At 39.9% G+C, this 21,642-nt stretch overlaps 1 protein-coding gene across 1 annotated transcript; it reads right to left on the minus strand.

Annotated features, from left to right (window-relative positions):
* Positions 1 to 367: 367 nt before the first annotated feature.
* On the minus strand, positions 368 to 19,937 carry CHAF1B (chromatin assembly factor 1 subunit B). Its single transcript, XM_005151800.3, has 14 exons — positions 19,874 to 19,937; positions 19,043 to 19,173; positions 15,808 to 15,940; positions 15,573 to 15,690; positions 13,984 to 14,087; positions 12,251 to 12,347; positions 10,477 to 10,561; positions 9,379 to 9,472; positions 8,689 to 8,758; positions 8,511 to 8,602; positions 6,908 to 7,070; positions 5,362 to 5,784; positions 3,986 to 4,071; positions 368 to 2,665 (listed from the first exon to the last, which is right to left on the minus strand). Exons 2-14 carry the CDS (start codon positions 19,166 to 19,168, stop codon positions 2,541 to 2,543), a joined length of 1,716 nt encoding a protein of 571 aa, XP_005151857.1. The 5' UTR covers positions 19,169 to 19,173; positions 19,874 to 19,937; the 3' UTR covers positions 368 to 2,540.
* Between the last annotated feature and the right edge of the window lie 1,705 nt (positions 19,938 to 21,642).

Consider the following 21,642-nt stretch of genomic DNA (forward strand, 5'->3'; position numbering starts at 1 on the left):
TGCAGAAGGCACTGCAATGTGACACACCACATTCACAGCTGGAATATGAACTCAGGGTCCACTTGAAGTACAAACAATTCACATGGCCAATTAAAAATGACATTTATGTCAAACCTGGGTTGAAGAGCACCCTTGAAAGAATGATGTCTATGCTATACTTCACCTTATAAAGCAAAGAGTTTAAATCAGACTGGGCATGTTCTGTTTTGAAGCAGAAACTAGTGCATGACAGAAAAAAAACCCATGAAACTGCTTTCTATAAACACTGCAAGAATAGTTTTCAATGTCTTAAATATGAATGATGTGTGGGGATGGCCCTTTGGTGACTGAAATAATTACAAAAACCAGAAATCTACAATTCTGACTGTCACGGTGTTAAAGATAGTAATTTATTATGCAAAAGATGGCATCCATTTATGGAAAAACTTTAAAAAACTAGTACCGTATAAATTTGACAAATACCAAGTAACAAAATTATCAGAGAACTAGGAAATCATAGTGGCAAGAGACAAGTAGTACTGGCAAGGGAATTCCTATTAGGGAAGTTGAAATATCAGGTATTGCATTCTGACAGAGATCAGATATGAAAGTAGTCTCCAGCAATTTGCATCTGAAGACTGAAGTCTACAGAGACCAGGTATGCCAGTTAACACTATAATAATGTACCCAACCTACTTGTTTTCAGCAGAAAGAGCAGAGAGTAGTTTACATTGAAATATACTGCAAAGAAAGCCAACAACATTCCCCCCCCCCAAAAAAAACCCAAAAACAAACAAAAAAACACACCCAAAAAACCTTACCAAAACCAAAAGTTTTCAAAATACGTATCAGGATAGCTTTGTAATTGGCATTTAGAAGTGTAAATTTCAATTCAAAGGATCCTTTGCAGTGCACAAAGCCCATTGCGGTACTGTACTAATGGGTCACTGTCATACAGAAAGATGAAATAACAATCTCAAGCAAGTGCAGCAATGCATATTAGTCACAATTATTTGCTTTGCCTATCAATTTTCAGGTAGATTGTTTTCGGAAAAACACAGCTTTAGGTGCGGCTTTGCTTAGTAATTTCATTTACATTCTTCACTAGAAGAAAATCCAGCTTTGGGTAAGTTTATTGAAGCTCCATCCTCTTCTCAGTGGCTGAAGGCAAAGATACAGTAAATGTCTTACAACTCTCTGCTTATTAACTTGTTGAAATCTAATTGTAGGCAACATACTTCATTTGCCTGAAACACCAACACAAGTTGTATTTCCTCTCTGTGAAATTTTCATGAATCACTTCTGAAAACATTTCTATTTCTGTTTTTCTAAAGTACTACTTTCTTAAAAACGGACAGAAAACAAACAATAAGTAACTTACACACCTTAAAACCAACCATATCCAGGGAAGAATGAAAGTCAAAGAGCCTTAAAATGAATTCCAGCTTTTCCCTCCTGTGCATTGTGGAACTTCAAATAATAGCCTAAATTATAAGAAAAAAAATCTGCTTAAAACTTCCACATGCTATCACCAACCGGAATGACTATCCACATTTTAACAATTATCTTTTTAAAATCAAGTCCATGATGTTAAAGAAAATTTTGTGGATGAGTTCAGAGTACTGTGGATGATCATTCTACTTGGGAAGGCTAGGTCTTCACACCGTAGGAAATCCAGTGTAGTGATTTTCAGATATTTTGGTCCCACTGTTTTCTATCTGCAGGTCTTAGTTCAATTTTTAAATGCTAAATGCTTAGTCCAAGTTTGAAATGCTAAAAAAGAAACCAACTTTTAGAACTGGGTTTGTATTGTATTGACTGAAGAAGATTTGGAAAAAAAGGAAAGGGGGAAACTTCTAATGTATGTGCTCAAATCCTGCTGCCTCAGGGAAACCTCATGTCTGTGTTTTGTTTAATATAGAAACTAAACAATTCAGAACTTTCTTCTACTGTTTAATGCTTATAACAGGTCTTCAGAGGGTTTCTTCCTTTTGTTTTCTTCTTTCTTAGAGTTACAAGTTCCGATTTATGTTTCAATATCAGTCACACTGTATGCTGCTGCATTCAGACATTGTGAACATCAGCTTCCTCTCCACATGTGCTAGAAAGCATGAATTATTTTGCACACTGCTAAGCATATAAACCAAGATGCTTGAGTGAAACTGTCTGTTTTTGTTGTTTTTTTTTTTTTTGGGGGGGGGGGCAGGCTTAAACCACAACAAATCATTATGAATGTGTTTAAGTCCTTGTAAACTCAATTCTTTTGCCAGACAGGCTACTGGCAAATATCACAATTTATAAACACCACTTTGGGACTCCTCAAGCAGTGGCATTTCTTGAAGAATGATTTCTTCAAGAAGTAGAAAAACTTAAAAGCCACTTCCCAATTAGTTCTTCTCCTGAACCCTGTGTCTTCTACTGCTACTTTATTTCTTCACAGCACTATGCCAAATACACAGACAGTACTTTAATCAGGAATTGAGGATTTAACATTTGCAAAAAGAAATCCACTCTCAGATAGGGCTGCAACTCCTTCAGACTGTGAAGAGACTACTAAAAGCTTAGTCTTTATTTGAATTACAGACGATTTGATCTTCAGTAGATGTAGAAAGAGCCACATCCTCAGTTCTAGGACGTTTTGATGCTGGGGGCTTTTGAAGACTGTCATCAGATGATAATGGCCTCTCTGAAACAGGAAGATAGCAGAATCATTAAGCTAAGTAAACACAGATTAAGAAAGTAAAACGGTCTGGTGAAATATTCACCATTCACCAGAAAAAAAAACAACCAAAAGAAAAAAAACCCAACAACAACCAAACACCCCAAAACACACAGAAAAATAAAACCCCCAAAACAACAAACAAAAAGCCCAACACAAAAATCACACCAACCCAACCCCGGTTTGAGAGTCCAGCACATGAAACTATGGTGTGCTGAAAACTTAAAGAGTCTTTAAAACCCACATGTAGAACCTGGAGAACATTACAATCAAGTGAATTTACTCTTCTCAGTTTCAGTATCATCTAATCATAGAATCATAGAATACTTAGGGTGGAAAGGACCTTGAGATCATCTAGTTCCAGCCCCCTGCCATGGGCAGGGACACATCACACTAAACCATATCACCCAAGACTCCATCCAACCTGTCCTTGAACACTGCCAGGGATGGAGCATTCACAACCTCCCTGGGCAACCCATTCCAGTGCCTCACCACCTTTACAGTAAAAAACTTCTTCCTTATATCTAACCTAAATAGTCCCAGTTTAAGCTTGAACCCATTACCTCTTGTCCTGTCACTACAGTCCCTAACTAAAAGTCCCTCTCCAGCACCCTTGTAGACCTCCTTCAGATACTGGAAGGCTGCTATGAGGTCTCCATGCAGCCTTCTCTTCTCCAGGCTGAACAGCCCCCACATTCTCAGCCCGTCTTCATGCAGGATGTGTTCCAGCCTCCTTATCATCCTCATGGCCCTCCTCTGAACTTGCTTCAACAGCTCCAGGTCCTTTTTATGTTGAAGACACCAGAACTGCACACAATACTCCAAGTGAGAGGTCTCACAAGAGTAAAGCAGAGGGGCAGGATCACCTCCTTCGACCTGCTGGTCACTCTCCTTTTGATACAGCCCAGGATACAGTTGGCTTTCTGGGCTGCGAGCACACACTGAAGCCAGCTCATGTTAATTTCCTCATCCACCTACACCCCCAAGTCCTTCTCTGCAGGGCTGCTCTGAATCTCTTCTCCACTCAACCTGTAGGTGTGCCTGGAATTCCCCCAAAACTGTAGTGACATTATGTCACGCAGCTGCTCAAGAGCAACCACAGTGAGAACACACCGTATTATCAAAAGCTTTCAAATACTCCAGGGCAATGATGAAGCTTTAGAATCTGCAACTAGGTTTAGGTTTGTGCTTGTGTTATAGGCTTATAACATAAGTCTATAATAGAAAGAATGGCTGGCAAAAGACTGCTGCATATTAATAGCCACAAATGCAAGTAGCAGAACTTACCATGTTCTTGTTCTGAGGAAGGAGGTATAGGAACTGCATCTGCAGAGGCTGGTGTATCTGCCTTCAGTGGAGTCAAGTTTACTCTCCTTTAAAAGAGTAGCAACAGTTCAATCGTTTTAAAGGCATTATTCCATAAATGATTTATTTAAAGGGTTATTTCATATAGCATCAGTTTAATTTAAATGTAGTTTAGATATATTATACATTTTTTCTTCTTGCTATATGATAGAGCATTTTTCAGAAGCACTTTGAATACCACTAGTGATCTTTCCCACTAGAAAGTACTTTTGCATGTTTTATGTGGTGCCCTGCTTGATACCATCAGAGCACAGTACCCTGGTCAAATATTTTAAAATTAAGACTGTCTGCACCTACTACTTCCTAGCCCTGTCCACTTGAGATTCATAAAACTGCAGGGAATTCTTTTGCCCACTGAGGTCCAATAATAAATTTATTTTCTTCTGCTACATCTCTTTTGGATGGCACTTAAAAATTAAGCACAAAAGTGGCAGAGGATTGGATCATTAAAAAAAAAAAAGCCTTGCAAGTAACACCATACATGCCAGTACAAGATGACACTCATGGCATAATCAGCTGATAGGATTGAATATCATTTCTCTCTCTTAAAAAGAAAATGGTTAGCTCCATTAGTCACCCCACCCTCCAGGAAAAAGTTGCTTAGATCTACCTATAGCCCTTTGACTTGTTAGTTCCAGTACAGATGAACACTGGTGTGTAGAAAGCCATCATCTCCAAAATTTTCCTTGCAGGTGTTGACGAAATCCACTAATCTGCTTTCTTGTTCACCACTTCCTCTCTAGCCACCTCCTAATTAAAACATGCCTATGAGAATCTATAATAATCTCTTTCAATACTAAAATAGACTTGTTTTTATGTCTGCCCCCTTACTGATGCACACCAGTTCAGGATCTTATATTGCAGGATGTTTGACAATCAGTACATGGATTGCAGGTAGTTTCTAAAAACTTAGATCTTCACCTTAGGAAGTGACCTCAATCAGTGCATGAAGTCCCACACCCATGACTGAGCACACTGAAGGCCTGTCTACACTTGCACTCTTCTGACAGGAAATATTTTATGAACAGTCTTTAAATGATTCTCATCAGCTTAAGACTTCAGGTACCATCCTCATACTGAAAATGTTACTACCATATAGACAAGGCATAAGGGTCAGGTTAATTTTGATACTAGGATTCAGGAGGCATTTTGACCTTCCAGTTGTAATACAACTGGAACAAAAAATACCACGTCAAGAAAGCTACCATCAAGACACCATCTCAACCTTTAAGTATAGCACAAGCACAGCTTGTCTTGGCCTTCATATTTATAACTGGAAACAGCAATATAAATCTCACCTTGGTGTCCTGCTCCATGCTTGTAAAGTGTTGAGAGTAATTCTCCTGGGCTGGTTTGCTTTAGCGCTCTGGCTGGCTGACTGGCTGATTTTCTTCTCATCTGAGGATGATACTGGAATGTTTTTTATGACAACAGGTGTGGAAGGCAAGTCCTTAGCAGCAGCTGTGGGTGTTCTAGGTTGGAGAGTGACAGTGCTGGGATCAGTGACCCTGCTAGGAGGAGTTGCTTCTGCCAGCCTAGAACCTGGGGAAATGACTTTGTGTGGCTGGCTCTTTTTCACTTTCTTCTCTGTTACACCAGAAGTCCTGACATTTATCTGTGGCTTCTCCTTCAGTGGTATTCCAAGTTCATCCTTCTCAAAGGTAACAAATGAACAGTATCCATCCATGGAAGAGATAGCAAGAAAGGCTCCATCGCTGGACCTATTTGGGATTTTTTTTCCCCATTAAGAGTAAAGGTCAGAAATTTCCTTCAATCCTCATCCCTGCACCTGTAATAGATGCTGTACCCGTCTTTTCCTCCTCCCATCCCCAAATACATGCATACATTTTAATAAAACTGCAGTCAAGTGAAAGACATCCAATTCAACTGAACAAAGATCTTCAATTCTAGCTTTTGCCTGTGATCTAATCTCTCTGGTGTCATCTATGATCACCTGTAACATGCTGCTGCCAGCACCTGTAGGCACAGGTACATAAATCTTTAGTCACAGTTTCTGAAATATTGCTAAACTCTCTTCTTCAGACCAACGGAGCAATTCAAGCTCTTTGGCTCTGCTCCTAGCACTAAGGAGAGGCAATGCTCAAATCACCATGGTGCTCACCTGAATGGGCTCTTCATGCTTATTTCACCAAGCAATGTCTATCTATCACTGATCACAACCACTTGATTTTCTGTTCTCTTTCACTGACCTTTTCCTGACACAACATGATTTTGACAGTGCTGAACCTCAATTAGTACTCTGAGAGAGGCCTCCGTGTGGTCCTCAGCTTAGTTATACTGGCTAGAAAAAGCATGAGAAAAGAAGCCTTGTCCAGCAGAGGGGTGTGTCCTGATTGTAAGACAGGTTCAATTTTCAGCTTCAGTTCTGATCTGCCACATCAAGTCAGATGAATTATTTCATCTATTAAATTAATAGCTACTGAGCAGAATTGTCCTGATAAAGCAGAATTTAGTCAGGATACAGACACCTGAACTCAGAGAGATGACTTCCAAAACCTCCAAATAAGTCTACTAATGCCAGTTACACTGCCTGAACAATGAGTACTTTCCATGGGCACCTAGAATAATAGCTTTCATAAAAATTTCCATCTGCTTGTCCTCAGGATTTGTACCTTGTTTCTCAGCTGATAAGAACCACAACTCCCTGGTTTACAAGGAAAAAAAAATAAGTGGCTTGCTCTTCACACACTGCAATGACAGTGACCACACGTGCATCATAAATGAAACAAAAATACAAGACACAAGATGTTGTGCAGAACTTCAACATACAAAAAGGACATTTCCCGCATCACAACAGATCTTAGGAATATAATAGTTGCCTACCATGAAATGTCACTCAGGGTGTGATAATGTATGTTAGAAACATAACCAAAGGGGAAGGACTGCTCAGTATCATAAAAAAGCACAGAATCTTCTGAAGCAACAGCAAACACCAGTCGATAGGGCAGATTAAATAGAGCAGGAGACGATTTCTGACCAATTCCATCTAGAATGCAAAGGAATGAACACACTGAGAATTTTTTGTATTCATTGAAATGTAGTAACTGCTGTAGCTTAGCCATGAACATATAAATTACATTATTAATCAGTATCAAGATAATAGCTCAAAAGACAGCACTTCTATAAAAAGTTTCATGTCAAGTACTAACATTTCTCTTGTCTGAAGTTTTCCCTCTATTGTCTTAGCTGAAGAGAGAGAAATTCAGCAGCTTTGTCCACGTGGATTCTTATTGCTTTGTTTTGTGAAGTTTGTTGTATATATTCCAGCTGGATTTTTTCAGCATATTCATAACAACTTTAAGACTAAAGTCCAAACAAACACACCTCAGAATATAGCGTAAACCAAGGTCACAACAAATTTATACCACTGTGTTATATTCTGTACAACTCAGTCAAAACAATGGATTTAGCACTATTTGTGTTACCTTGGGTTCAGCTCCTACCTAGTCTTTTCATTGCAAAATTTGGTCTTTGTAAGGCCAGATTATGCCAGCTTCCAGTGGAAGCTGCATGCTAGCTAGCTGGTTTCGGAAATTTCCAGTATACAGGGCTCCTGTATCATCCTGTTCTATGATGATTATGGAAGCTATACACTAAGGCCATTAACATTAATTTAACGTAAGGTCACCACATCTTTAGATTTCTAGACTACCAAAGATTTTCACTTTTCTGAGTATATGCTGCAGAAACTAAACACTCCATTTAGAGGTGTCACAGAGGCCTACACCAGACACTCACCTCCTTTCTTTGCAACACACCATTACAATGAATCTAAAGATTATGATGAAAATAGAGAACACAACAACTGGTAATCTCTAAATCCTTTAAGGAATACCAGAAAATGATCCTGTAAGGATGCAAAGCTCTGCCTTTTGATCAAAAACTAGTCTTAAAATATAAACACTGCTGGACACACTGGCTGGATTTCAATTTCCAGGTAAATTTTCATGCAACTTCATACAATCCTTTCCCATCCTCAGAACTCCTGTTCTGGCCAATAATACCAGCACTGCTTTGGGTTTGGCTTTCTTGAATAAACATCCATGGTTGTTGCAAACTGCACCAACCCTCTGGTGCTTCTGTGATGTGGGCAGTTGAGACTAACAGAAAATATTTCAGTGGGTCACTCCTTTACTGCTAAGCCAAGTTATTTACTTTTACTTAAACTAAACAGTAAAAGTTTAATATTAAGCAGTGTTAGTGTAGCCTAAGAGGCTAAGTAAGAATATTTATCCACTATATCAAAAGCTACTCACAAGATACTTAAGGTGAATTCAGGGTCTTAGAGTCAAGAAACAGCTTCTAAGATGTGGAAAACACTACCTTAATGGAGTGTTAAAAGGCTAGGGCATAAAACAGTAAACAGCCACACTGGCCTCTTCACATATTTGCTGTAAAATCATACTCCCTAAAGGATTTACAGTACCTTTATTAAATGCTCGTCTCAACTCAAAGTAGACTGGGCAGCAGCGAACAGCAAGAGTTGCTTTTCCAGGACATGGCAGGTGACCCACAGGCCTTTCATAAAGAATCAGTATTTTAAAAATCAACATTGCAATTTTATTTCTTTATATAAAAGATATTTTCATCTTATTAATCTCTACCTTTTAAGATTGTTTCTGGAGAAAACATATGTGGTGTTTGTTACATTTTCTCCTGATTCAACACAGCCAGCTGCAAAAATAAAGGTTAAAACATTACTCATTTACTCAAAAGGGTACTAGGTACATACTTTATGTCCATAAACATTCTACTTCTCAGGAATTAGGCTTGTCAGCTGGGCAAGAGCTGTGCAACCTGAACACAACTTGAAAATATCCCAAATATTTATTTAGTGCTGTTTTTGTTTTCCTTATATAGTTCTTCTTCAATGCTTCTTTTGATGTTGTCAGACATCTAGAAAAGCAATGCTTATATGGGCAAAATGATCACCTTGCAATGTTATTTTTACTATGACTGCAGAGTGTTCTTAAGAAAGGCTACAAAGAGAGACCAGTCAAAAGGAACTACTCATTATCCTTCATTTCTATTTTAACAGAGCTGTATTATTGCAATTCACATGTTTCAGTAAAATGCCATAAATATTATTTTTATCACAGCAGAAAGTTGACATTCTGAACTGCTAACAGAAGAGTACTGTGAAGTCTCTATTTTCTTCAATAAGAGGACTGAGGAATGGCTTAATTAAGATAAATTTTAATTAAGATAAATAAGCATTCCCTAGCAATCCTGACACATGTTCAAACTAGAGCATAACAGACACAATGTAAGTTATAGTGTACATTCTCATATACCTGGAGTGAGTAAATAGGAGCCATCAGGAGTAAAACTGAGCCTGCGGAAAAATGACTTCATGCTGTCATCGTGGAACATTCGATAGCTCCTAGCCTGTAACATTGAAAATAGATTATGTAAAATGCCATGAATGTTTCAGCTGGAATTCAAGTGAGAAAAGCCATCCAGTTGTACAGTAACTCGATGGAACTTCTAAAACAAAAGATAAATGTTTTAAAAAACACTGGTTCCTTCAAACTCACTTTCTGCTGTGCTAAAAATTCTCTACAGCTAAGAAAAATAGTTCTTGATCCCTTTTCAACTACTAATCAAAACACCCCACAAGCAGTCACATTAAACTAGTGATCAAAAAATAGTAATGACCTGGAAAACAACATTTTTTAACAGTCAACATAAAAGCCTGTTCCTTAAGCATTTAACTCTAGTATTAGAGGTTTAAAGAGAACTTATATCAAAATGCCCTCTCTCAGGCCTGTTCTTCAGTCTCTGTTAACACTGTTACAAATGTTTTTCACAAGAAAGAGAAAAGGAATAAAAGTTACAGCCAGCTTGGTGGTGTTTTTTACTGTTACTTAAAACAGTTTTGGAGGAAACAGATCTTTGGTTTACCTCCTTGAGTAAGACAGAATTTCCTAAATTTTCCCCAGTTCATGTTTTTCCTAGAAAAATACGACTACCTTTTAAAAAACTTCAGGCTGCTGACTTTAAAATACTCTTGCTATGTCATATCCATTAACAAACTTACAGATTCTGCAAGACATATTTTAAGTTTTCCCCTTAAGAATTCACTATGCATATTATTTTTTTCCACACTATTTTTAATATTTACAAAGACATTTTGTTACTACTTTAAACCACTGAACTTGCAAGAGATCAATAGCAGCAGGCAATGCGCTCTCTCAGTCATTTCTGTAATGTTCCAGGAAACCTGCATCAGTCTCTATCCATAACATGCAAAAATAAGATAGAGACAAAAATGTCTGCTATACATTACCTGAATGGAAAACATTTGTGCCTTTGGCTTCACAGAAAAGAACAACTCATATAAAACAGCACCTAACACATTCTCCAGAACCATTAGTAGCAGAACAGCGTACCTCTCCTTCAGCTCCTGATCCAGATACAATCTTGGTAATATTGAACGCTACACGCTTGGTCTGTGTGTTGTATACCCGCAAGACCCTACACAACAGAGGGCACAGTTAGCGAGGAACATCTTCCTTTCTCCCCATGTTTCACACAACACTGCAGGATCTCACTTCTCAGTCAGAACCATGAAATATAAATGACAATCACATATTAATTATAACTCTATTCATGAGACACTACCAGAAGGACATATTTTGATGGCTAAATACTCAAAGCATTGCTAGCAATTATTTGACTCAATAAGCTTTGTGAAGTAGCAGCTTATGCATTCAGGAAGGAACGAGAAAACTAGCAAACAGTGAATTGCCTCCCCCATTCCTACCCCTGTTGTAGTAGCCAGTATGTTTCTGCAAAGTGGAAACTCACCTCAAAGACAATTAGCTACATCTCTATGCTTTGGTTTCCTTTGGAATAAATGTAAACTGGAGTACATGTCTGTACAGAACACTGGAACTCCCTGACTTCATCTCACTAAGACAGCAGGTAGCCTAAGTAAATGCAACTGCTCATCTCACGACCCCCCTCTTTTCTGTCAGCTCTGACCTTCACTAAATTATGTTGGCTTGGCAGAAAACCAACCTAACACAAAAACCTGACAGCTTTCTGTCAACTTAACATACTGATCCAGAAAGAATAATGTATAGAGTTCAGAATAAAAATAGAAGGTAAGGTTGTGGCAAGCAGCTTGAGGCAGTTGTGTAACTACAAGGTTCTGGATGTCACACAGATAAGCTGGTCTGGCAAAAGGGGGAAAAGGTCTCCCCAGCCGCGCCTGATGAGTACCCAGACTTGGTAACTGGCCTGACTCCTGTTAGATCCCCACTGAGCTGAAGCTATTCACTATCCTTGCAGAAAAGCATCTGAAACCCGAAGAGGTGGGAAATCTCCCCTCTTAAGATTAGTTCTTGCCCTTGCTTGCAACTTCACTCCAAGACAAAAACTTGTGTATCATTCTATCACTTGTGTTTACCTGCTGTTCATTTTAATAAAAGTACACAAATCTCACACAACAGATTATCAGAAGACCAAGACTCATAATGACCTAGTTGGCATTAACTTACAATTTTTCTGACCCTACTGCAAATCTTAAGACTGTTTTTTTATTATTACAGCAATTTTCTTTGCAGTGGGTGCCAGATGACATTCATTTATTAGCCAGCTGTGAACCCCTTCAGAGTAGCACACATGCCCTAAACAGTTTAAGCTTATTTAAAGTTCTGATAAGGGCCAAGTTTATAATGTGTGTGTTTAGCTTTCCCAATGACACCACTTAGAAAACTGTTGGGGATGGAGGGAGGGAGAGGGTAAAAGAAAGATACCCATGGAAAACAATTTTAACTTATTTCTTAACCTGTTTATATCTTTCCATAAAACAACAAGGATGAACTTATTAGCTCATGAATAACCAGAGAATGCAGCACTCTCTTAAGAAATGTTTGATATCTATAATGATCAAACTCATGAAAGCTTATTTTGTGAAGAAAAATTTCTACAGAAGTTTACATAACCTTATTTGCTGCTTAGAGACACCACTCAGATTCAGGAATCATTTACTGTAAGCAAAAGATGAACTAAAATATCATTTTACTTTCACACCAAATTTCTGCAGAAACAATCTGAATAAAACTAAAATAAAAGTCAGATTTATCCTGTACACATGCTTTTAGTTCATCCTCAAGTAAGAAATAATACTAAGGCAAAACACATAGACAAATAGCTCACCTATCACAACTAAGAGTTGTAATGTACTGGCCTAGAGGATCCCACGTTATTCCCTGGACATAACTCTTGTGTTCATTTAATATTGAAACCTTCTGTCCTGCAATTACAAACAGTTTTCAGATTCTAAAATCAAATATATTTTAAAACATTTCTTCATAACAAGGAAGAAAACAAAATATTTAAACATGTAGAGAAAACACTTTTTAAAGAAACTTTTAACTTGACAGTACCTGATAAGAATATCAGAAATAGTTGCTTTATTTCCAGAATCTTTACAACTACAGTAAATTGTGACATGCCAGTTTAAAGCTTGTTCCCTACAAACTTAACTCAGATAAGCAGTTTGGCTTAGGCCTTAAATATGCAAGGTAAGTATATTTCAAAACAGAAGTATTTCAAAACATTTGTCATTTAGAAAAAGCCTGTAAGCTGCCAACAGTTTGTACCTCAAGGACTTAAGCCAGTGATGCTCTCTTTGTGCTGAACAGCCCTACGGATTTCTACTATTAATTTTCTTCCAGACATTTTTTGAAAACCATGAAAGCTTTTAGCTTGGGTATTACTGGAAGCTATCCCTGAATCTCTTTCCTTTTGTGTACATACAATTTCCAATTACAGAGCTTACATTTTCCAGTAATTGAGGCTTACTTCCAACTTACTAGCTGTGTCTCTGCCTAGAAGACACAAAGCGTCCTCTATGGCTTTAACTGCATGCTAAAAGAAAGCAGTGAGAATGGACGACACTACACATACATAACATACCAGCTTAGGAGGCTATTGAGCTTTTTTTAGTGACAATTCTAATAGACATGCCTTTAAAGTTGTTACAAGCAGTCTGAGATGCAAGAGACATGTGGTCACGATGCCACTACACCTATGCTCTAAGCACACACTCTCTTAAGTGCATATTCATGTATTTATTAAAGACATTTGAAAAGGAGTATGTGTAACTGTTTAGATGGGAACAACATTAAACACCCAAACTAAGAACACAGAATGTCAGCAGGAGAACATTTGTATTTTCATGTGTGTGTGCACTGAAAAATTAACCTGGATTCTACTATATTTTTCTTAATTAGACACTAAATATTAGAAATGTGAGAGAAAAGGTTAACATTAGAGAAAGTTAAGTATTTCCATATTAAATTAAAAGTGAATGTAACAATAATAAGAGAACATCAAGCCACTGTAAAGCAACCTAACCTAGGTGTTACTACCAGGACTTCTACAGACTGGCCTTTGTGGAAAATACAAGCAATATCACTCCACTAGGATGAGAATGAACAGAAGTGTTTTGCCTAATGTTGCCTAAAAATACCAGTCGTATTGTGTAAAACAAAGACTTCATCCTATACTTGCTCCTTATTTTTTACATAGGTAGGTAGTTACCTGATACCAGTCAAGTTTTTTTTCTTGATACTAGTCAAGTTTTGTTTCTTTGTAGGGGTTTGGGGTGGAGTAACTAATATACAAGCTGCTTGTATCAGAGCTTATATTGTTGTATTGTGTAGGAGTTTATTTTAGAGGGAAACTGGGTGGCTTATTTCCCAAATACTCCAAGGTGAAGAGATAACTGATGTGTAAGTTTTGCTGGCCTCTCAATCCTAGATATCTAGCAATCACAAAAAAAAAAAACCAAACAAACAAAAACACACTTTCAACTCTGCTGGTAAATACCATCAGGCACTTCCACCAGGACTGAAGACACAGAAGTGATAAAATGTAGCATTTACCTTTATTGACATCCCACATTATAGCTGTGTTATCTACAGAAGCAGATGCCATGTAATTTCCATCTGAGGTCCAACAGATATCATACACATCTTCTAAGTGGCCTCTTGAAGGCAGAAAAGAAGAAATCGATTTTTAACCAAAAAACTAACAGCTACATGTAAACATGAGTTTTATGCATTTTTAGGTTAAAAGCAACTACAGACAAATAAAGCATCACTGAAGTAAAACAAACAGTGTGACTTTCAGCTTTAGAAAATGCTTCCACAGGCAGAAGGTAGAAGAGCATTTTAAAAAAGCACATTCTAAAATGTAGAACAAGCCTTCCTTTTAAACAGGTCTTTTTCAAAGATAATGAAAACCCCATATTTGAAGTAATTTATGAATTCATACCTACGGATCCAGAAACAAACATTGCTAGGATTTGTACAAACAGAAGATATAATACTACACCAAAGCAATTAGGAAGTGTTGCTACTCAAGAAAATTTCCTGCATTTGTAAGGGTTTCACAAAAGCAGTAAACAAACACTCATACCCAGCAGAATCACGTGAAACATGGAAAGTTAAGATTATTTTAGATACAGTTGAACAAATGTTGCAACATATTCAGAAGCACCTAGAAGGGTTCCATCAAAACAATTTCTATTTCTTGTCATCTGAAGACTTATCATGCAGTGTGGTAACTTCAGTAATAAATATTTGGAACACTAAGTTTAGAGAAGGGGGACTAGGTTTGGTTGCTCTAAGAGATTAATGTTTCTGAAGGATCAAACTGGTGCTTCAAGCAATCCCACTAGCACTTTCAAATCTATTCTCACGTAAACCTCAGGAGTTGCAATGAAAATATCATTTGTGGATAGCAGAGTTACTTATAGACCTGTAATGATTTATCAGTATAGACAGGTACAGAACAAACCTTTTAACAGATACTACACAGAAAGCAAGACAGTGTCATACATACTGCTCATTCAAAATGCATTTCTGAGTCCAGAACCACTAATTTCTTTCAGACTTCAACTGAGAGTGAGAACAGAACACTCTCATAATTCACCTGACAGTGGTGGTTTGATGCCTTACCATTATCAGCTAATAATTAGTCTTAGGCAAAGTGTGCATATTCTATTTATCATCGTATACTTGCAACAAAAGCTGTATAATGCAGTAGATTTAACTACTAATGTAAATTAGTTGAAAAAGACTAGTCAACCCTCACAGCTACTATCTGGCAAAATTTCAGGAATCATTTTATCTTAACTAACACTTTTTGCTTTAATAATGATCACAATTTCCACTATAAAGCTAGTAAATAAAACACATTTATTTTATACTCTATGCTAAGCTTTCAGTGACTGTAAACCTCAGGAACCAATTTCAAAGCACATCAGTTATACCACACAAATGCCAACTCCGCCTTAACTGAAGATGGAGGTTGGTGCTCTATCAAAAAAATAAAAGTTAAATACAATAAAAGGATGAGTATTACAGCAAGAAAATTTTAGAGGGCACTGAAGAGCAGTCTGTACCAGATGATAAAAGCCAATGGAGAATCAAAAACACTGAATAGAAAAACTAATAAAATATTAAGCTACCTTAAAGTTTTAACTACTGCCCAGTTCTCTTTGTTGAGCTGAGCTTCATCTTCTTCCTGAAAAACCAATGGTTCCAATTCTTTGCTATCATTCAGCTTCCACAATAAAATAACAGCATCTGTAGAAGAAATCATACAGAGCTACTTTCTTTCCCAGTCACCATTTCATTAATGCATTTACATTTAGTTCAACATTACAATTCTCTCACATAAGACACATGAAAAGCAGTTCTCACCATCTCCTCCAGATGCTAGGATTTCACCACTTGGAGAGAAGCGCACAACATTTACTGCTTTTGTATGGCGGGCAAGGTTGGACAAGAATTCCACAATTGCTTTTCCATCTGGCCCTTTTTCCACTTTCCATATCTAGTTAAAGAAGCATTACAAACAGTTTTCAGGAACAAAATGTAATATATATGCACCAATTCATTAATCCACAATTTATTTCTTGGGCAGTCTTTCTGAACTTATGTGAAGCTTTCATAGCTAAAGCTGCAGTAGCGCCATAAACTTTCCCTCTGTGAGCTACAGCTGTGTACTAGGTGTACATGACAAGGTTTTGATATCTGGGAGAGGCTTCAGGAGTGAGTTCCAGACAGCTCAAAGACAACACCTTTGTTCCACACAGATGGCACCTCTGTGATAACATATTTAAGGAAGGGTGAAAAACACTGCACAGCAGCTGTGAGAAAAGAGCAAGAAAAACATGAGAGAAATAGCTCTGTAAACACCAAGGTCAGAGAAAGAGGGGAGGAGGTACTCCAGGTGCTGGAGCTGAGATGCCACTGCTGCCGCTGGAGAAGATCATGGCGACAGAAGTTGTCCCCCTGCAGCCTACAGAAGTCCCTAGAGGAGCAGATATCCACACTGCAGCTTGTGGACGACACCATGACAGAGCAGGTAGATGTGACGTGAAGGAAACTGCAGCCTGAGGACAGCCCATGCTGTAACAGGCTACCAGGAGGAGCTGTGGCCTGTGAAGAGAAGCCCACACTGGAGCAGGTCTGCTGGTAGGACCTGGGGCCCCATGGAGAACCCACGCTGGAGCAGCCTGTTCCTGAGGGACTGCTCCCTGTGGAAAGGACCCACAGCGGAGTAGTTAATGAAGAACAGCAGCCTCTGGGAAGAACCCATGTTGGAAAAGTTTGTGGAGGACTGTGCAAATGGAAGGGACCCAATGCTGGAGCAGGAGAAGTGTGAGAAGTACACCCCTGAGGAGGAAAGACAAGCAGAGACAATGTGTGATGAACCGATTACAGCCCCGTTCCCCACCCCCCTGTGTTGCTCAGAGGGAGGAGGAAGAGTCAAGTTGAGGAAAAGTGAAGTTGAACCTGGAGGAAGGGGAGAGATGAGGGTGAGGCATTTTTAGTTTTGTTCTTATTTCTCACTACCCTACTCTAATAAGAATAAATTAAATTAATTTCCCTAAGCCGAGTCTGTTTCACCCATGATAGTAACTAGTAAGTGATCTCCCTGTCCTTACCTCGACCCATTGTATCACTCCCCCCGTCCTGTTGAGGAAGAGGAGTGACAGAGCAGCTCGGTGGACACCTGGTGGCCAGCCAAGGTCAACCACCACAAGCTGTATTTATATTGCAGCTTTTTTTGTGTGATGAAATATATTACTGTGTATTTACAATAAACTGAAAAAAAACCCAACGAAAACCCAACAACAGAAAACCAAACAAACACATAATATCACTCTGTCTGTATTCATCAACAATCTCTAGCTTCAAAGGTATCTGACAAGCCTATAAATACAATGATTCAATAGCATGGAATTACAATATATTATTAACAGATCTGTCAAACACAAATTGTAACACTCTGAAAAAACCCTGATTACTACAGGATTAAAACACATTCAGAAGTCTGAGCTTTGCAGTATATCCCAAAGGCCAATAGATTTACTGGTTTCAAACAGATTTGAGCAAGAATTATAATTCCAGTTCCCCACTGATCATAACAACAGCATTATGACAGCTGCATGTACGGACACTTTTCCAGCAATGCTGGCTTAAGAATTCCTGATCCCACTTGTTCTCAATTTTGCAGCGCATAATAATGCTACTCCTACTGCTCTACCTGGGCAGGGATTCAGTCACAAGAGCAACACTGTTACACCTCTGTATTGTGGGAGTAAGGCACAGATAACTAAATCCCATTAGGTGTTTCAAATTATCTACTCTTGGATGCAGCCTCAGCTGAGTAAAACAAAACAAGACAGAAAACAACCTAGCAATTAGGCCATGGTAGGAATATACCAAACAATGAAACAGCATGAATTAAAACCTCTAACTTTTACCAGTTTCCCCTCTTCATGCAATGGTCCTCCAAAAGAAGATAACAGCAGCAGAATCTTTCATGTCAAAAAGGACTGAAATTTTTCTGGCCCTAAAATACGTATATGTATAAGCATGAACATATACTCAGTAAACTATATATAGCCAAAATCCCTGAAATGCATACAGCACCAGGTGAGAAGTCAATTTGCCAGTGAGGGAAGGAAAAAATTCAGCTGCGTCTAGGAATAACCCCATAATTTTTAATCACGTTTATCCCCTTTACCATCTCCAAAAGAAAGAGGCATTGTAATCATGCACATATCACAGCAGTTATCATTCACTATAATTTGCTAATAAATACTTTAACAAATATTGGCATATTTGTGACCACTATGTCTACCTTCCATATAGAGAAGCTGTTAACTAAATAGACAAAATAAATTCAATGTATTTCTCTGCAAGGAAATTGTGCCTCGCTTGGCCATTAACTTTTATTTAAGGAGCTAACCAACATCCAGATAAAAAGAACATGATTTACCCAATGCCCTCAATTTCCCAAAGCTTTCCAATCAGGGTTTTTAGAGAAACAAACAGATCACTGGATGACAGGAACAGTCCTTGCATTAACAACTGCCTGATTTTGCAAAGGTGAATGCGACAGCCACATGTTTTAAAGCTTATGCTATTCAGCATTTTCATAAGCGATTCTCGAAAGCATTAACAACCGATTACAAAGTTTGCCAGCACCAACACAAATTCACTTAGCAGAGGTGCATCCGAAACTGAGTGAAAAGGGCTATAGAAAGACCTCATACTGCTGAGTGGCTACTCCTAAAATGGCAGATAGAATTCAAATTTGATGAACAAAGAAAGAGATTAAACCCAGTTGTTTCTTACTACCCTATAAGACTTTGACCTAAATTAGCAGTTTCTACTGAGAGTTATCATCCAACAATCAACTAAAGATGTTTTCTAAGAATAACAATGCAACACTCAGAAGCAGAACTCAAGGACGGTAGGCAAGGATAACAGGAATCTCCCATGTACCTGTACAATCTCACACCCTCCTTAAACCATTCACTGCCAGTGTCATGCACCGGTCAACAGCCTAATGTCTTGGATAACCAGCCATTTCATACTCTGCACAAGCTATGAAAACAAACCAAACAGGTTTAAAACTTACCCGAACGGCTGTGTCCACACCTGCTGAGGCCAGTCGATTGATCTTCCCATCAGCTCCGTGCTGGAAGTCCAAGCTGTAAACAGGCTCCTTATTATGCCACACTATTTCACAAGTGATGACCTTCATGTTTGCTAAAGAAAACAGAGAAAATGCCAAAAAACGCCTTGTTTTTTCATGACTAACTCAATCAAAGTTAATGCAGATTTGGCAAGAGCCGCAGACAGATCCCGTGACAATTTCACAGCAGAAACTGACAGGATGGTTTAAGTAAGATCATTTCTAAGTACTAACATTTATTACAGCTGCAGTTACTGCCTAAGCACTGCACGAGCATAACAAACCGGGTCTCTCAGCGGAATCACACACTGACAGAAGCGCGGGACGGAGCTGCAATGAAAGCACACCCGGGGGCACACACCACAGCTTTCCGCTTTCAGCCCCGGACTGCGCCCGCCCTGCTCCGAGCAGCGCCAGGCGGGACAGGCACTGCGCGCATCCTCCTGCACCAAGCAGCCGGGATCACGGAGAGGCGGGAAGGCCCGGGGAGGGGGGGGGCAGCGGGAAGACAGTGGCTCCGCAGCCCACAGCCCTACCTCCGCGGCCTGGGGTCGCTCCCTGGGCAGCACCGCACCAAAGCCTCACGGGGCAGGAAAACTGCCGCCGGAGCTGGCGATACCGGACGCCTGAGGAGGATGCACCACACAAGACCCAGCACCGCGAGCACCGAAGATAACTCCCAGCTCTCCGCCGGCTCCCCACAGCACAGCACAGCCCCAGCCGCCACTGCCGGCCGAGGAGGGGGGAGGATGCCCCGCACTCCCCCAGTCCTACCTGCGGCGCCCTGCAGCCGGGCCGGGTTTCAGCGCTGGTGCCAGTTTCCCGCCCCGCGCCTGCGCGCGGCCTCCTCGCCGCTGGCAGCGAGAGCCAGGCAGGCGGCAGCGCCCCCTGGCGGAGGCGGCGAAAAGGCGGTGCCTCAGCCGGCCCAGCCGCTGCCAGCAGGGTCGGGTGCTGTCGTGTGGTGTCATGTCATGTCCCCCACACAGGCCCGGTTTCGGTCCCCGGTGTGCGGCAGGGGCGGCATTGCTGTATTCGAGATGCCTTTCATTTAGCCTGGTTAAAGGGCAAACAGTCCCCAAAATCGCCGTTTCTTTCAAATGCAAACCTTTCAGTGTGAAGTGATAATAAAGAAATTACATCCTTAGAAACCCAAGCAGCGAGGATTGCCATGGAAGCACAGCTAGGCTAGAAGCCAGGCCAGTGCAAGGCCTCGTGCTGAAGCACGGAATCAAACTCTGGAACTCAGAGAGTTTTAAAGCAGGTATGTTTATTACAACACCAGGTGCAAGGGGGATTGCTCCTCCTAACTTGCACACCAAGGGGTTAATCAAGCAGATATTTATTACACACAAACATGCATATTCATTAGGTTCCCGAGAGTTTGGTGGGGATATTACAATTAGTTTGGGTACTCATTATCATAAGTCTCCTCTCTTTTGGTGCTTGCACATTGCCCTCCGATGGTCATGGGCAGGGGTCTTGAAAATGAAGTAAGCAGTCTTCCTCAATGTGCACTTTTCACTTTTGGCACAATTGGATGTCCCAGTAATCACAAATTAGCTGAAACCAGATGTATCTGCAAGTTTCTGATAGCTGGCAAAGATTTAGAACAGTGTGACCTTTGTAACAGGGTAGGGCAGACGAAGGAGTATCCCAAGCTAGCAGATGCATGCGAGTCACTGTCTCCAAACTAACTGATAATTAGGATGGTCACTCATTAGAAGGATGGAAAGAAATAATTCACCAAGACTACTAAATTCTGTTATCACACCACAGACAACACAAACATTGTGCTCTTAGACCTAATTTTAAAGTATCTTAACTGTGTTTTCCAGGCACTTGCTTTACTTTTATCAGTGCTTGACTTGAAATCTCACTTGCAGAGCAGGACACACAAAGGTAAACCATCATGTTGAGCCCAGGAACTTGCCTGAAACTCAGTTAATGCACACCACAAATTGTAACAGCACTGCTCTTTTCATACCCAGAGCGTCTCTTGGTGCAACCCTTTACACAATGCCACCTTGCATACCACAATCTCTTATTAGTCAGCTGTATCGGACTGTCAAGTAGTGGTCAGGGAAGAATGGTCTGCCTCAGCCCCCCAAAACATACCTGAAAGCCCCTCAGTCTCCCGTGCTGGGGAATCAATCAACTTGCATAAGCGTAAAATTTCATGAGAGCAGAGCCAACCTGAGCCAAGAGCCTAAAGAGGCAGGGGGGTTCCACCTCCCTAAGTGTTGTGTTCCTGTCATTTCTGCCTCAGCATCAGGACAACAGCTCTCTAGCAAGGCTCTCTCCTTGCTCCTCTAATTGAAATAACAGGGTTTTATTGAGGGACAAAGTCAATAAATCAAAAGCAACAGTGCTGGGCACCTGACTGTAGCCAGAGGTGCACTGCTTAGCACTTGTTACAGGTTTACATACTTACACTATTGCATTAGCCATATACATATTCGTAAGTCCCACGTATAGGCGGGGAATATAACTAGCTCCAGGACCTTATTATCGTAAGTCTCCTCTTGGTGCCTGCACACAGCTCT

Source organism: Melopsittacus undulatus, chromosome 2 (genome assembly GCF_012275295.1).
Source record: "Melopsittacus undulatus isolate bMelUnd1 chromosome 2, bMelUnd1.mat.Z, whole genome shotgun sequence".
Classification (NCBI taxonomy): Eukaryota; Metazoa; Chordata; class Aves; order Psittaciformes; family Psittaculidae; genus Melopsittacus; species Melopsittacus undulatus.

Bases quoted from the DNA above. Each gene is read 5' to 3' on its own strand.
- CHAF1B (XM_005151800.3), bottom strand. From the start codon at position 19,168: ATGAAGGTCATCACTTGTGAAATAGTGTGGCATAATAAGGAGCCTGTT. The intron at 14,088-15,572 runs GTAGCTTAATAT...TCTGCCTTCAAG, and splicing joins GCAGTAGTTAAAACTTTAAG to AGGCCACTTAGAAGATGTGT. The intron at 7,071-8,510 runs GTACTGTAAATC...TTTGCATTCTAG, and splicing joins GAGACGAGCATTTAATAAAG to ATGGAATTGGTCAGAAATCG.